An 18,117-nucleotide genomic window follows, 5' to 3' on the forward strand; every position below is an offset into this window, starting at 1 on the left:
TAAAATAGATGAGACCTTCACAGAAAGTTACAAACACAATTACATATCATTAAATACACTATTCACTTTGGAGAAAATAATTAAAATATAAGTTAAATCTTCGTCAACAGGTGACGATACTTAAAGTCAGACATAAAAGATTCACAAACAAATATTTCAGCTTGGTTGGTAAATTACTCGTCTCAATTGTTTCTTTTTTAAACTCAGCAGCTTTCAAAACCGTTCTTATAGGCAGCTTATTCTATTTAATTTTTTAAAAATTAAAGTACAGCATAAATGAACTTCCCTCAATAATGTCGCAAAGATCTCACACCTGGCATTACGTGTATACATAAATTAATAAATATCAGTCTCATTCTATAATAGGTTCAAATACGTTACATACTCAACATATGCATAAAAGTTTATGAAAAACTAACATACTTCTTTAAATACAACATCTCTACTAAAGTATGTTCATGTCCGTTAAAAGGAAATGTGAACGAAAGAGCATTTAGATAGTAAGGTACACGTACATTTTCATGACACATATAAAAACTGAGTGTAATTATTATAAATATTTCAAAATAAATTTCAGCTCACATGTTGGAAGCGGTGGACATGGTTCTCTTATACATTTAACCTGGAACATAACACACTGCTCATCCTTTGCACAATTCATGCCCTATGAGGATAAAACAATAACAGAACGTTAAAAACAAATTCTTTTATTTGTTAAGGTTGCTCAGTAAATGTACAATTTGTGATGAGTTTGGATTTTTTTTATTCTTCGCGTGTTTTATAACACCGTTATCACCTTCTTTGTGTTTATTTTTTATTATATTATGTACATCGTATTGAGAGTCGTAAATTAGTTTTTACTAATTCTACTTATTTATTCCTCTCAATTAATCAGCAGGTAAGTTCTTTTAGAATTACAAATTGCATTCTCAGATACGTGTTACCTTTTTTTGTTACACTTGTACAACGTATTACTTTCGTTTTTATCAGATCATAAAAGTTCGCGATAGCGAAAAATTCCTCTAAGTTTTCTCAAAAATCGTAAATACACGTGAATGTATTTATGCAAAGAAAAATATGTTTGCAAAAGTGTTTCGAAAATTTGAAAAATTACATACGTACGTGTGATTCGATCTTTTTATTGTTCAAACGACCTCAGAAAGCCAATGAAGGGCAGCCTGAACATTTATTTACAGTTACAACACTTGTCAAATCGACACTAGTGTCCAAGTGATTTTCAGTGCACAATTAAACGCGTACAAAACCTTATCATTAGACCTGCAATTGGATAAACTGTACGCAGTGATTTTATACATTGTATGCGGTCCATTCATCTATTAGCATGTCGAATTGTGTCATCAATATTGTAAAACATTAAAGGAATGTTTATCGACAACCAGACTTATTAAATAAGTATATTTATAATAACGTTGAAACGTACATTCAGTACTTAATGGTGTCGCTATAACAATTCGACGAGTTTATATAAATCTTGTACAAGCAAAGTGCAATATATTACTCGACAATTGTTCATTAGGCCTAAAATATGTGATAAAAATCAAATGAAATGTATTTTTCTTTCCACACTGCTTCCGGATGCAAAATCATAGGTACGTTAAAATTAGCTTATCATTTTCAGATTTATCTATTGTCTCCTGTAAGCCATTGCCCAAAATACCTTGCATTCAAACGTCAATAGTTTACATGAATTTTATCACCTTTTAGGCCTATTGTTTTCTAATGCTTTGTCATCTTTAAGATTCAATTGAGAGATTACATTTTTCATTCATAGTGTCGGAGAAGATCTGGTGTTTAGTATTTTTGGAATAAACAGCAATTTCTGAGACTCATATGATAAACAACTAGGTCTAACTTATAATTGCTAATACTCGCGTGTAGACAACTAGGTTTAACTTATTATAACTGCTAACCAAAAGGAGGCCAATCAGTCAGTAGCGCCCGCCGCTTACGTGACCACTCTTAACCAACTAGAAAACTGACTGTCATCGAGAGACTCTCATCTAACACGAAATGATTTGTAGTCTAGAAGTGAATGACTGAAGCCTAGAAATAAATCGATTTAAATGAGAGGTACAAAATAAAACAGGTTTAACTGATAAATACTTTATTGGTTTAAAAATAAAACATCTCTGTTTGTTTTAGAGCAAAAACCACATTGGGTTATGTGGGAATAAAGCCCCAGAATTTTAAAATTTTAAGTCCTTAAACATACCGCTATTCCACCGGGGAACAAAGTATCTCAGTAACAACGGATAGAATAACACGGTACTCACGGTACAAGGATTTTCTTCTGGTGGTGGTCCAATCATCACAACTTCATCATCATTACTCTCCTCTGCTTCTTCAATATGCTCTGAAAGTATAGGAATAGAAATATTTTTATAACGTCGGAACTTTCGTCACTTAAAAAAGCATGAGGAATTGCATAAAATCAGTCATAGAACTAAAGGTCGTACCACTTCAATGTATATTTTAGTTACCGTATTGGCCCGATATTTCTGTTAAATAATTCGGCTGTAGAAGTCGTGGTCGCCTTATAATCGCGGCCGATCACTGTCCCCTTTTCACTACTCTGACCTGTTGTATTACTGGATATTAATATAGTATCCGACTACGCATGCGCGCCAGATGTTCGTTGAAAATGATCACAAATTCCTGCAACTAATCCACCTTTATTGATTTTACAGACCTTAAAATAGAGCATCATGACTCATTTGTTTTGTTTACCATGGTTTTTTAAAATTGCAATCTTGTATTCAAGATCATTCTATAATCGGGCCAATTTATTGTTTATTTGTTTTTAAGTCCAAAACTATAGAATTGGATATTATCGCTGTGCCCTTCACGGCTCGTGAAACCCAATTTTTAACGTCGTGAGTCCAGAAACTTGTTGCTCAAACACTGAAGAGCCATTTAAAACATAATTTTACTTACGATTAGTGTTAATCCTTCTATTTCTAATGACATCTCTGCGTGTACTTATAGACAGATGCCATACAAAATTGTTTATGAAATTGTTCATTTAAATAATCAAACGCAAATCAGAGTTATTATACAAACAAACAGTTTTTAAAAGGTACTACAATTTACAATAATTTTAAACAGAGATTTGTATAGCTAGCGACTCTTGGTTTCTGTTTCTTAAGCTGTTTATATGTATGTTTAAATTATTTCACAGTGATATACACTGCATGGCCAAAAGTGTGTCGACACCCGTCTAAGTAGTGGGCTCAGCTATTTCAGCCTCATCCATTGCTAACAGATGGATAAAGTCAAGCATACAGCCGTGCAATCTCCACAGACAGACATTAGCAATAGAATGGGTAGTACTGACGAGCTCAATGACTTTCAGCGTCGATTTTCTGCTGCCGTGATTTTTTCAGTGCCTCTTCATGGGGTTGTGCCTGTATTGTATCGTGTACTTCACCATGTGTTCGTGTCATTTAGACTTTATTCTTTGCAGACGTGTTTGTGTGTTTGTCGCCCTGCTGTGGTCAAGGCCCCTGGTTGATCTGGAATGGATTCTGTTTCTTGGAGACTTGGGCCTCTGTGTCTTGTGGTGATGGGGTTAGGGGCTGCAATAGCGCCCATATTCTCGCCGCTTGTGTTGATGTTGGGATGGGATCCTCTGTGGAGGATCAGGCCCCCACTGTTCTGGTCGGTCTGGCTGTGGGCGATGGTGCCCCAAAGGTGAACCATTCTCCCTTGCCCAGTGAAGATGAGGAATGGGGCTATGAGGAGCCCATTCACCTGGCCTCTGGTGCTGTAGGTGATCTGGCCCCCTCCCTCATCAACGTTGGTGATCCCACCTAGTCTCCCAAGCCTTTTGGAATCACAGGGGGAGAGTGATGGGAAACGGAGGCTCTACGGCCCCGTGAATCTTCCAGACTTCAGTCTGGGTGATTCTTTAGTGCAGCAGTGGTTATCGGATTACAGGAGCCAGAGCTGTGATGTGGGGTTGGGGGTGGGTGGCCTCGAGAGACCCCTCGGTCTCCCTAAACAGTCACCATAGCCAAAACAGCAACGTCACTGATTTCCTCCTCCTAACTGGTTGATGGGTTTTTCTATCTAAATTTAAACATTCGAGGATGTGTTACATTGCAAAGCAATTCTATGCAGTTTCCCTTTTCAACCACTTTGTAGTTGATGCCATTTTTTGCAAGAGATTCATTTTGTTTCTAGGAAGAACCATTTTTTCATTTTCTTCACATTTTTCTGTCCATGTTTTCTGGTCGTTTGGCTCGACGCATATGGTTCTTGAAAATGCAGACCAATATCGCCCTTGGTGGCGACTTCAACTGCATGCTGGATCCCCACTAAGACAAGATTGGAGACAATCTTCTTTCTGGTGATCAGTATACGTGATTTCTGCATGCAGTGCTGTCGGACTTTGAATTTTTTGTCTCGTGTGCACTCTATGGGTTTGCTTTTGTGGCCATTTGGACCAGTCAGGGCGTTTCTTGCCACCTAGACAGGTTCTATGTTACATCTGGCCTTGGCAGGCTGGAGTTTACTGGGTTGGTGATGTCTCGTTTTATGTGTCTGACCATCGGGCACTTCTCACTACATTCCAGGACTCTGTCCATGTGTTTTGGGTCCCTAGAGTGTGGAGGCTCAACGTCTCCCTCCTTGCCAAGGATGAGGTTGGAGACGAATTGATTGCCTTGGTCTGGGAACTTTGTTCTGTAAATGGATCCTTTCGGGCGAGTTTCAAGGAAGCCTGTGCCTCCTTGTTGAGACAAATTGGCATGCGGCATTCAATCGAGTTCACCACAAATTTTTGTGTTGTTTTTGTCTGGAGAGATGTGGTCTTTTTCCTGTTTTTGTCCAGCGTAAGCAAGCCTTGTATGCGACCGCTTCGAGCAGGCTCTTGATTAACGGATATCTGACGTCTTCCTTTCCCATCTTACAAGGGGTTCGTCAGGGCTGTCCATTGTCCTCTTCGTTTTTATGCATTGGTGATCGAGTGCCTGCTCTCTTATCGGTATCACTCGGTCTCGTTGCGTGGCCTCCAGTTGCTGGGGGGGTGTGGGTATCATGTATATTCCCCATGCAGACGATATGGACCTGTTCATTGCAAACTCAACATCCCTTGGTTTGGTACTGGCCATTGTCCATTGTTAATCTCAGGACAGTACTGCCCAGCTCAACTACACCAAGTCTTGGTCTTGGAAGTTAGGCAAATGGGCCTCGTCTGCTGACTCTCCATTTGGACTGACTTGGACCTCTTCTTCAGTCACTTGCTTTGGGGTTCGTTTCCTTACGAACCTTAAGGATGCCTGGAGGTAGGTGGTGCAGCGTGTCGGTTTGGGCTGTCGAGCAGCATGTCTACTCCTTCCTGTGGAGTGGCAAGCCTGAGGCTGTGTCTCGGCTTTCCTCGCAGGGGAAATCTGGGCATCCCATGTGTTTATACCCCGTCTTTGGATAGTCATCTCTGCTGCTACCTCACTAGATTCTTGGTTGTAATGGGGCTCAGGTTTTTGGTGTTTCACTAAGCCCACAAACAATGTGTTTTGACCCTCCTTCCTGGTACGTGGACGCTGTTGCGGCGATTTGGCGCTGTCGTGTCGAGTTCAATGATGTTCCAGCAGACTCTCCTTCGCTCTACCACTTGCTGGCATTTGAATGTACCCACACAATTGAGAAACACCACCTTGCTCTTCTGTGGGACGTTATTTGGGGCCGCGTTGTGCTGAGCTATGTTGATAGCTACCTCCAGGATTTAAACTGGTGCGTAGTACATAACATCCTTCCGGTGAGGAAGTGTACATTCTTGTGGAATCGTTGTACGACTGAGGCGTTTCCCTTGTGTCACTCTCAGGTGGAGTCTGTTTTGCACATGTTGGTCGTTTGTCTGATTTCAATGGCAATCTGGGAGAAGGTGGCCCGCCTCTTCCGTGTCTCGCCGCTCTCGGCAAGGACCATATTATATCACATGCCAGTCCCTGTTCCCAGTCACTTGGCCTTTTATTTCCAGTTAACTGTAATAGTCTTTAAGTATGTCATCTGGATTGTTCGAAACCAATTTGTTTTTTTGTTTTTGAGCGAGCATCGGCGTCGTACGTAAAGATTCTTGGTAAGGCCAGGTATAGGCTGTTACTTCGTCTTGAGGCAGAATATCGGCTGCTGAGCCCTAGGGACTTTAACCATCGGTGGCGGCCAGAAGTTTCGCCTCTCTGTGCGTTGGTGGAGTGTCGGGTCGAGCTCGGGTTCTGAGCCGCCCTATCTCCGCTCTCGCTTTTAGTTGTAGTGTTTTTCTGTATATATATGTAAATAATTCTTATTATTTTCTTTCTTTCTGTGTTTTTTTTTTTAATTATTAACGGATGTGTATTAATCCATGTGCCCCCCAATGGTTCAGTGGTATGTCTGCGGACTTACACACTAAAAATCGGGTTTCGATACCTGTGGTGGGCAGAGCACAGAGAGCCCATTGTGTAGCTTTGTGCTTAATTCTAAACAAACTAAACAAAAATATATCCATGTATATATTTCTCATTATGTCTTGTTCATGTTAATTTTGGATATTGTATGTTTAACATTTTCACTTTATATGTGAATATATTCTGATATTGTTAATATATTCTATTTACATGAAAGTACATATTTTACTTATTTCATTGTTTGACATCATTTTTCATATATGCACTGTACATATATGTACTTTTTCTTTTTTCTTAATACATATATTTATTTTCCTACAGTGTATGTATGTATCATGTTTATTTTAATTGGCACGATAATTTGTAATGTTATTATTGTTGTAAATAAATTCAAAATTTAAGCGCTCAGCGACTTTCAACGTGGCAACGTCATAGGATGCCACCTTTCCAACAATTCAGTTCGACAAATTTCTGCTCTTGGTTTATGAGAAACACCAGCTCAGTCATGAAGCAGTAGGCCACACAAGCTCACAGAACGAGACCGCCGACTGATGCAGAGCGTAGCTCGTAAAAATCCTCTGCCCACAGATGCAACACTCACTATCGAATTCCAAATTGCCTCTGGAAGCAACGTCAGCATAAGAACTGTTTCAAGGGAGATTCATGAAATGGGTTTTCATAGCGAGAAGCCGCACCCGAGCTAAAGATCACCATGCGCATTGCCAAGCGCCGGCTGGAGTGGTATAAAGCACACCGCTATTGGACTCTGACGGACGAATCTGGGTTTGGCGGATGCCAGGAGAACTACTTGCCTGAATGCATAGTGCCAACTGTAAAGTTTTGTGGAGGAGGAATAATGGTCTGGGGCTGTTTTTCATGATTTGGGCTAGGCTCTTTAGTTCCAGTGAAGTAATACCTTAATGCTACAACATATAATGATATTCCAGAGAACTGTGTGCTTCCAACTTTGTGGCAACAGTTTTGGGATGGCCCTTTTTTGTTTCAGCACAAAAATACAGCCGTGCACAAAGCGAGGTCCATAAAGACATGGTTTGCCGAGGTTGGTGTGGGAGAACTTAACTGGCCTGCACAGAGCCCTGATCTCAACCCCATCGAACACCTTTGGGATGAATTGGAATGCCGACTGTGAGCCAAACTTTCTCACTCGACATCAGCGCCTGACCTTACTACTGCTCTTGTGGCTGAATAGAAGCGAATCCTCGCAGCCATGTTCCAAAATCTAGTGAAAATCCTTCCCAGAAGAGTGCAGGCTATTATTGCAACAAAGGGGGCACCAACCTTATGGAATGAGATGCTTAACAAGCATATATGGGTGTGATGGTCCGAGTCCACATACTTTTGGCCACTTAGTGTAGTTTAAATAACGTATTACCGAGTTATTGAATTCTTTATTAACATAGTGCATCCTAATTCGTATGAATACAGCAGATAGCGTAAATATCAAATCATTATACTGTTTAGACTTTACAGCAAGTGTTATTAATGAGTATTATGCATTACTTCTGGTCAAAAAAAAGAAAGACAAACAATATTCAATGTCTGTTACGAATCTTTAAAACGTCTCAAAGAAATATCAGGAATTAGCTGTATTGTACATAACACTTAGTGATATGAATCACTTCAGGGAAACTCGACACGGCCAGGTGGTTAAGGCACTCGACTCATAATCCAAGAGTCGCGGGTTCGAATCCCTGTCACAAACATGCTCGCCCTTTCAGCCGTGGGGGCGTTATAAGTGATGGTTAATCTCAATATTCGTTGGAAAAAGAGTAGCCCAAGAGTTGGTGGTGGGTGGTGATGACTAGCTGCCTTCCCTCTAGTCTTACACTGCTAATTTAGGAACCGCTAGCGCAGATAGCCCTCGAGTTGCTTTGCGCGAAATTCAAAACAAACAAACAAACCAAACCACCTCAAGGATACTGCATGATTCAAATGTGGTACTCAAAATTTCGTATTTTATCTTCAGTTTAAATAGTAAAACAGTAAAACTTAAGATCTGAATGATAATATATTATGTATACTGTTCTTTTACATAAAATAGTTTCGGTTACTTTCTTATAAAGTTTCTAAAATATAAGGACGAAGACTGTTAACACTTACCATGTGTGCTTTCCTTTTCGTCTGCCATTCGACAGACATACTTAGGACAACAAGTTCCCTCTTCATACATATGTTCACAGTTCTCATAGTCGTTATTAGGGGGTGGAGGACAAGTCTGATGGATGCATGTAAAATCTGGAGGGGTGTCGCACGTGCATTTGACACAATTAGTTGGATGGTTGATCTCCAAAAGTTCTCCTTTGCTGTAATATTTCCGGTTGAAGTAACACAAGTTGTCTATGGAAACATAGTTGTTAATACATTTCTGGATATAACAGTACAGACATTTGAATAAAGACACAACATTATTTCGTTAAAGGTTAACAAGGTGTGCCACTGAGTTTGAAAGTTCATACAAGAGACATTGAGTCACACATGGCCTCATTCAGTTTGAAGTTTGATATATATCTCTTGACAACGAACGTCTGACCGTAAAAAGCGTAGTAATGGTAGGACATAACTTATATTTGATTATTCTTAAATGGAAGGATTAATGGATAAGTCACCAAAATAAGATACTTACTTTATTTGCAGGGTAATGAACGAAATCATAAACACATAAGAGGTTTTATTACATTTTTCTAAGCATTCAAAACGTTCATATTATTCTTATAATCTTAGTATATATATATTTAATTATAAAAATACGCACGAAGAAAGTCAATATATAAATATCGTTTATTTCGCTTATTTGACCATAAAACCAAAATTTAAGAAAAAGCTATTTTATTAGCAACAGTAAATAGCCATTCAAATTTGTTTAAAGTAAACCATAAATGACTGACGCATGTTCGTATAATAATGCGCATTATAACACTAAAAATCTTACCCGAACAACAATAATATAAAAATTGAGTGCATTATATTAAAACTAATTTGGACTCTCACTCAAAGTTATAGTCCATATCGCTGAGCCCAGGTCATAATGTATCTGATTACGATATGTCTAAATAATACCTCTATGCGTAGTTTCTAATGCATCAGGTTCCATTAATGATAAGGTTTGTCATGGCAAAATCATACCACCGCTCACTACAACTTTCCACAATCAATTTAGTTTATGAGGAAAATTGTTCCCCAGTTTCCGTTTCAACAATCTAATCACACAGAAATCCATTATCACTGCGTCTGGTGACTTGACCGACAGGTCTTCGTACGCTAGCTACTTTAGGCATAGGCTGATTGAATGGACAATGTGGTGGAAGCATCTTGTGTACATGCGACTTATGTTGCTTTTCCAGACTGAGATTCTTTTTGTTTAGGTTGCGTTCTAGAACAAATGGGTAGCTTTTGCTACTGACATTTGTGCTTGTGAATTCCCATCTATTATAAAATGCCATACTTTTCGTACAATGACAAAGAATCATGTTTTTTTAAGATCTCTTTAATGAACAGTATTGACCCCACAAGCTGGCCCATATCACTAGCTTTTCTACTGCCACTCAGTACAAGGGATATCCCCCTCATGGAAATACTATATCCTCGACCTGAGCATATATTTATTATCTAATTGTAAGAATATCATGAGTTAGAAAAGGCCGTTCATGCTCTTCCCAAAAGCAATCATTTCCGAGTGGTGTAACGCTACCTATGAAATGCCGCACAATGACAAAATGTAGTTCTGATACATTCCACTCCATCGAACCTTGATATGAGCCATGGAAGTCATGTGACGTGCTGATTTGCACACTCAAAATCGTTTAATATAACGTATTCAACCCTCCTTCTCTCTCTCTCCTCATCAATTGTCTATTACTTTATTATATATTTGTTCAATTTTTCACTAATACGTGAACTTCAGAAAAGAAAATATTAAATTAACTTACTCTCGCCAACCTTTCCAAAACATTCTATTCTCTTTTTGTATATTGTTGTTGTTATTTTAAACTAGCTGTTTCTAACATACTTAAAACTATTTTTTCATTCATCTGGGTTTGAATCATTGTATACCAATTTACCTTCACATCCCCTTTCCATTACTTCCGTTTTAAACCAGTTACTTCTAGCGTACTTAATACTTCCTGTTCCATTTATCTTGGTTTAAAAGTTTAAACCATGGCTTAATAACGAACCCATAACTTCATGTTTCACTGTTTTAGTGTGATCTTTTTTTTTTTTTTTTGGTTACTTACTAAGTGTAAACCATATTTCACGTATGCTAACTTACCTATATCTTCCTGTTTCGCGGTGCGGTTTTCAGGCATACACGTCATTTCACATGCAGCAAGTGATCTGAAGTTATTTTCGTTACCTTGACAACCACCATACACAAATTCTTTGCATTGCTTTTCAGAGGGATCGTAAAAGTAGTTACGAAAGTATGCCAGGCAAGGGCCCGTTTTGTTTGGTAGGTTGCAGAAGTCAGGAACTGTGTAATAATAATAATAATAACTATATTCTAATTGTGACATTTTATTTTAATCTTAAACCACACTTATATACAATGTAAAAGTACATATTTCTGTTTTAGTTTATGACTTTCTTGCTTTACCCATAGATGACGCTTAAATCAGTTGAATACAAATAAAGTTATAAAATAGAATATAGTCAAGTCTACAGTTCTTTTGTTTGTTATTTTTTGCTTTTTTGTCCTGCTTCATTTATACCCAAAGTATGTTCAAGATGTCTTTTACTAGCCTGAGATATTTCAGGAGATAGTAATACGTTACCTCTTAACAATACCTTCCCAATAGAAAAAAAAAACAACCGTTATTGGTTTATTTTGGGCTTGAGTTGTTGCATAAGTAAGGCTTCTTTAATTTTGCGTTTGTTTATGTTAGTTTTTTTATTTAGTATTTATTTCTTTATTTCTATATTAATAAATATATCCAACATCTAAGCACGACCTTTAAATTCCTACACTTAGTTACACAACCGCTTTGAAACATGTGGTCAGCTACTGGTCAGTAACCCTTTCTTTCTTTGTGAACCTGACGATGACCGAAGGTCGAAACGTTGTTCACTCTTTTATTACTACCTTCTCTACCCATACCAGGCATTTTTAAATATGTAATTTTCTCCAGAAGTGGGTTTTCTCGTCATCACCGAAGAAAAATTAATGTTTTTCTTTTAAATTTTACACGAGTCCTTATCGGTTGTACAGAGTAAAACCTTTGCTTATTATGTTTACAACGTACTCACCTAATAACGCCAGGTAAACCTAGTGAAACGTTGGAACAAAATACACAAAAGCTTTACCGCGTATAACAGACAAAATATTGTGTGAAAGAAAGTGTAATAATTAACAAATCAGTTACCTCTTTACTGAGTCTATTCTTACACTGCAATTATATTTAATACCAGTAATTAATTTAATCTTCTAATTACGAAAGAAACATCATAATGCGTGTGTGTTTTCTTATAGCAAAGCCACATCGGGCTATCTGCTCAGCTCGCCGAGAAGAATTGAACCCATGATTTTAGCGTTGTAAAGCCGTAGACATACCGTTGTACTAGTGGGAGCAAACATTATACTAATAGACATATGAAACAACTAAATATGTTATATACACTTCGCCCTATGATTATTTAAATACATAGTGTCCGTATTTTCTTTTTCCAGTTATTCCAAACATGTATAGATTAGTATAATAACTTTATCACAGTTAGAAGCTAAATTTTAGAAAAACACACATTGTAATGATTCATAATAGGTTGTAAAATTGTAATGTTTCTTGGAGTATTATTTAATTGTAAAGCAAAATATATCTATATAAATAGAAACGTGTCAAAATATTACCAATCGTTTCCACTTACATTTTAAGAAATGTAATGAAAAGAAATAAAGTAGATTGATAGTCGACATACACTACATGGACAAAAATATGTGGACACCCTTTCTAATTAGTGGGTTCTGCTATTTCAGCCACACCCATTGCTAACTGATGCATAAAATCAAGCATTCAGCCGTGCAATCTCCATAGACAAACATTCGCAATAGAATGGGTCATACTGGAGAGCTCAGTGACTTTCAACGTGGCACTGTCATAGGATGCTACCTTTCCAACAAGTCAGTTCGTCAAATGTCTGGCCTGCTAGAGCTGCCCCGATCAACTGTAAGTGCTGTTATTGTGAATTGGAAACGTCTAGGAGCAACAACAGCTCAGCCACGAAGCGATAGGCCACAAAAGTTCACAGAACGGGACTGCCGAGTGCTGAAGCACGTAAAAACCGTCTATTCACAGTACAGTTGCAACACTCACTACCGAGTTCCAAACTGTCTCTGGAAGCAACGTCAGCACGAGAACCGTTCGTCGGGAGCTTCATGAAATGGGTTTCCATGGCCGAGTAGCCGCACATAAGCCTAAGATCACCATGTGCAATGTCAGTTGTCAGCTGAAGTGATGTAAAGCACACCACCACTGGACTCTGGAGCAATGGAAACGCGTTCTATGGAGTGATGAATTACGCTTCACTACCTGGCAGTATGACCGACGAATCTGGGTTTGATGGATGCCAGGAGAACGCTACCTACCTGAATGCATAGTACCAACTATGAAGATTTATGGAGAAGGAATAATGGTCTGGAGCTGTTTCTCATGGTTTGGGCTAGGCTCTTTAGTTCCAGTGAAGGAAAATCTTAATGCTACATCATACAATGACATTCTAGAGAATTGTGTGCTTCCAACTTTGTGGCAACAGTTTTGGAATGGCTCTTTTTTGTTTCAGCATAACAATGCTACGTGCACAAAGCGAGGTTCATAAAGACATGGTTTGCCGAGGTTAATGTGGAAGGACTTGACTGGTTTGCACAGAGCCATGATCTCGACCCCACTGAACACCTTTGGAATGAATTGGAACGCCGACTGCGAGCCAGGCCTCCTCGTCCGATATCAGTGCCCCACCTCACTATTGCTCTTATGGCTGAATAGGAAAGGCGTTTATAGCAGAAAAGGGAGGAACCAGCTCCATATTGATACCCATCGTTTTGAAATGAATGTTCAACAAGCACATATGGGTGTGACGGTCGAGTGTCCACATACTTCTGGCCATGTAGTGTAGGTGCAACCACAGCTTAAATGTCACGGGAGTGGGCAGAAAAAAATCTAGTTGAAAACATTTTAAAATTCTTACTCTCTATTTTGTCCGTTACGTTTTCAACAGAAACGTTTCCCTCTGATGTGTCGGAAGCTGTAAAAAAAAGAAGTAAAATATTACTAATATAAATACAAAATAGCATATATTCTAAACACATGATGAACACTAGACTTTTTAAACAGAGATAAAATAATTTTGGTAATAATATGGATCTTATTGTTGGCAAAATATATTAAAATATTATTCTGGTTTTTTATTTTTATTTTTTATTGTAATACTTCCAATTCTAAGTAATCACTAAGAATTTCAGGCATCATTCTATGAACTTTCAAATAAGGTCACTTATGCATAGGAGTGTTTTCCAGTTCGACAAAATAATTATCCAGAACGACATTTTAATATATAACAAAAGCCCCGGTTATACATCAGTTGCCCCCCAGTGGCTCAGCGGCATGTCTGCGGACTTACAACGCTAAAAACCGGGTTTCGATACCCGTGGTGGGCAGAGCAGAGATAGCCCATTATGTAGCTTTGTGCTTAATTCTAAACAACATCTCTTTGGCCCGACATCGCCAAGCGTGCGACTCGTAATCCGAGGGTCGCGGGTTCGCATCCCCATTACGCCAAACATGTTCGCCCCTTTAGCCATGGGGGCGTTATAATGTTACGGTCAATCCCACTATTCGGTGGTAAAAGAGTAGCCCAAGAGTTGGCAGTGGGTGATGATGACTAGCTGCCTTCCCTCTAGTCTTACACTGCTAAATTAGGGACGGCTAGCACAGATAGCCTTCGAGTAGCTTTGTGCGAAATTCAAACAATACATCAGTAACTTTCTATAGAATAAAAGTATTCCAAAACTTACGACAGTGATAATCTATCGGACAGCACGTGCTCTCGTGGTAGATCGGGATGCATCCTCTCCTGAGTCTTGCCAAGTCTTCTTCCAGTAAGCATTCTATACGTTTACAGCTTGTGCTGTTAATGCCATTCCATTCTTCAGTGCAAAGACAAGTCAAACATTCGTCCTCATCAGGCGAAATTGTTTGTCCTAATTCATATCGTTTTCCATTGTAGTCACAGGTGGCGCCTGTATCAGTTGAAGAAAAACCAAAATATTAAGGGCAAAGACAGAAAAGTCTACGGTCGTCTTAGTTTCTTACGTATTTTTTTTTCTGTTTCATTCACACTTTACAAAATGCCACCGTTATTCAGTTATAATATACGTCTTTTTTCAAAACAATTAAATTTTGTTACTCATAATTACAGAAAATAAAATGCTTTTCAAATACTTAAGAAATGTTGAATATTAACATCAATAATTTTTCAAAACGTCGCACCATCAATATTTTGAAACGTTATTACACCAATCGTATCTTAAGTGTGATAACGTCTCATATTGAACGACAGAATAAAGTTTCAGTAAAAAAAGTTAAACGATGTCGTTTGCAGGGTTAAAATAAAACTAAGTAAATTGAAACACTTGTCGCTATTTAGAAATAGTCTTAAAAGCATTTTATTCCATTTATCAGCTTTTGACTAAAAAATGAAAGTAATTGAAATCTTCCGTTAAATTTTAGGCTCAGCATGGCCAGGTGGTTAAGACACTTGACTCGTAATCTGAGGGTTACGGTTTCAAATCCCCATCACACCAAACATGTTCGCCCCTTTCAGCCCTGGGGGCGTTATAATGTAACACTCAATCCCATTATTAGTTACTAAAAGAGTAGCCCAAGAGTTGGCGGTGGGTGGTGATGACTAACTGCCTTTACTCTAGTCTTACACTGCTAAATTAGGGACGGCTAGCACAGATAGCCCTCGAGTAGCTTTGTACGAAATTCAAAAACAAATAAATTCAGAGGAATGACGAACCTGCTTTTCTCTCTCGAAGAAAAATAAGCAGAAATGAAAATATTAACCTATACTGAAAATTAGGTTTATTTATTGAAAGTAACTTACGTGGTGTTTGTTGATTGCTCTCGTCGACTGAAAAATAAATAAAAATTTGTTAAATATCATGAAAAATAATATATTAAACCTCTAAACTGACATTTTTTATTAATATGGTTAAAAATTTTATAATAAATAAATTATCAAGGTTTAAATGTAAATAACACTCATAAAAGTATTTATTATTTTATTACTATTTTCAGAACCTTTAATCTTAGAATTACATTTTAAAGCCAATATCATTGATATCATGCGTTGATGATTACTAGTGTGTTTCTTGAAGTTAATGGTTGTATTCGTGATAAGAATGAATAAAACATAAAAAATGTTAAAAATAATTTTATGACATTTAAAGAAAGATGAATTTTCTAAAGCTTTGGAAGTTTAACACTAACATTAACTTTTTCTTTTGAGGCCACAAAACAAACAGAATTCACAATAATATCTCTGCAGTAAGTAAAAATGTAAATAAGGCAAATGGAATATAAACTAACGTGTATGAAACTTCAAAACAAACAATTTTATTTGGTCAAATACAGCCATTAAAGATCAAAAGTAGGAAATGAGATTTAGTCTAGTACATCCATGGAACTCCAAACTAAGAAACTGGATATGATTCAAAACATAAATGAAATCTTAATCGATAAATAAATAGATTTTAAAATAAAAAAAAAATTACACCTCAAAAATAACAAACTATTTTAATCCTAACACGTCCATTCAGCCTTACAATAAATAATTTGGATTTTGGTTCGTGGAATCATGAAAAATTGAGACTAACAAACTAGATTTTCAATAGTACATCTTCAAACATAATGAATATATAGATCCTATTTTATCTTGCATATTCAAGGATCCACTAAACATCAAGCAGCCAAAGAAAAATTTTAGTCGAACGTCAATGTATAAGTGGGATTTGGTCTAATTAATTTGTACAAGAAATCTCGATAAAAAACGATAAAAATTTATTTTACATTATAACAAATAAAACTGATTTTTGTACAACACGTCTAAAATCTTGTAACTAATAAGTCGGTGTTTGTCTTATATATATATATACATATAGCAAATACAGACATTTAATCTTACCACATTCCGTTCGTACAGGACAACACCTTCCTTCTTCGTAAACATGATAACACCCTTTCTTCAAAGGGGTGGGTGAAAAGAAATGGGGACATTCCACTGAGATGCAATTTATTACAGCAATGTCTTCAGCTGTAGCCCCCTGACGGCACGTGCAATATCTGCACGGATCAGTGGTGTTAATATCCTGCCCAATCTGATAGGTGACACCTTTATAAAGGCACACTAGAAATTAAAAATAAAAATATGTGTATTTCAACCTCAGTATTATGACTGAAAGAGTAATTTGATGAACCTTAGAAATCTTTACTGAAATACGTGATTATGTGATTGTCTGCTGAAAAGTTTGAAATTTTGTGTAAAATTTCAATTCGCTCTGGAATCAAAAGTAGGAAAAGCTGGTGAATGAAATTATGCAGACTTGCTCTAGAGGTCATAATGTTCAGAATAAACACCCAAAACTAACATTATCGATTGTGGAAAACAGTTAAGCATACATATTTTATGCATAATGGGTAATCTATATGAACAGAAAAGACCACAGTTTTATTTCTTATTTTCGTATTTGCCCCTGGCTGGTACGGCGGTAAGTCTACGGATTTACTACGCTAAAATCAGGGATTTGCTTCCCGTCAGTGAGCTCAGCGGATATCCAAATGTAAAACACACAAATTTTCATCTTTTATTTTGGCTACAAAAACTATCATTTAATCAAAGTGTGTGAAGTGAGTTTTGTAACGAAATAAAAAAATTAATAACAAATAACAGAACATCAAGGGCTCAGCATAACCAGGTGGTTAAGGCATTCTACTCGTAATTTCAGGGCCGCGGGTTCGAATCCCAGTCACACCAGACATGCTCGCCCTTTCAACCATGGGAGCGTTATAATGTAACGGTCAATCTCACTATTCGTTGGTGAAATAGTAGCCCAAGAGTTGGCGGTGGGTGGCAATGACTAGTTGCCTTCCCTCTAGTCTTACACTGCTAAATTAGGGACGACTAGCGCATTATAGCCCTCGTGTAGCTTTTCGTGAAATTCAAAACAAAAAAAACAAACAGAACATCATAATATATATAGTAACTGCGCCAATTTTATAGCTAAGCACATATGATTCTATTCGTTCAAGCTTTATGGTTAGAATTCTATATTTTTACCTTATATGGTTATAATACTGTACTGCATAATCAAATCATTGTATTGTTAACAGTGAGAGCAATGGTATGGTTCTTGTTATTCAATATGAGAAAACGTGTTTTGTACTTTGTGAAGTAATCTATAAACATATCTACTTGTCCACACCAAACATTTCTCAGTTGGTAGAACGTAAGTCCGTATGAAAAAATAGGTATAACAAAGTGGAATAGCACATTTTCCAAACTTCTTTCTTAACTGTTTTCTAAATGCATGTTCTATGAGAAGGAAACTCGAGATTTTCTTGCTAATAATTATTTCTGTTTACGAAATGATAACAGGGCTTACGGTTAGATAAGTAATAATATGGAATGTTGTCTTATACCCTTC

The 18,117-nt window shown here is 37.4% G+C and overlaps 1 protein-coding gene across 5 annotated transcripts in view; it reads right to left on the reverse strand.

Moving 5' to 3' along the window:
• LOC143250692 (uncharacterized) overlaps positions 1-18,117 on the reverse strand; it is a 50,608-nt gene that overhangs the window by 10,894 nt on the left and 21,597 nt on the right. For all 5 annotated transcript variants that reach the window (XM_076501596.1, XM_076501594.1, XM_076501595.1 and 2 more), the window contains 8 exons: positions 16,599-16,820; positions 15,519-15,545; positions 14,425-14,649; positions 13,599-13,655; positions 10,693-10,893; positions 8,526-8,762; positions 2,295-2,374; positions 583-664 (listed from right to left, as the gene is read on the reverse strand). In XM_076501596.1, the coding sequence (XP_076357711.1) occupies positions 583-664; positions 2,295-2,374; positions 8,526-8,762; positions 10,693-10,893; positions 13,599-13,655; positions 14,425-14,649; positions 15,519-15,545; positions 16,599-16,820 (1,131 nt within the window). The remainder of the gene's footprint in view (positions 1-582; positions 665-2,294; positions 2,375-8,525; positions 8,763-10,692; positions 10,894-13,598; positions 13,656-14,424; positions 14,650-15,518; positions 15,546-16,598; positions 16,821-18,117) is intronic.

The sequence above is a fragment of the Tachypleus tridentatus genome, chromosome 5 (genome assembly GCF_004210375.1).
Source record: "Tachypleus tridentatus isolate NWPU-2018 chromosome 5, ASM421037v1, whole genome shotgun sequence".
Lineage (NCBI taxonomy): Eukaryota > Metazoa > Arthropoda > Merostomata > Xiphosura > Limulidae > Tachypleus > Tachypleus tridentatus.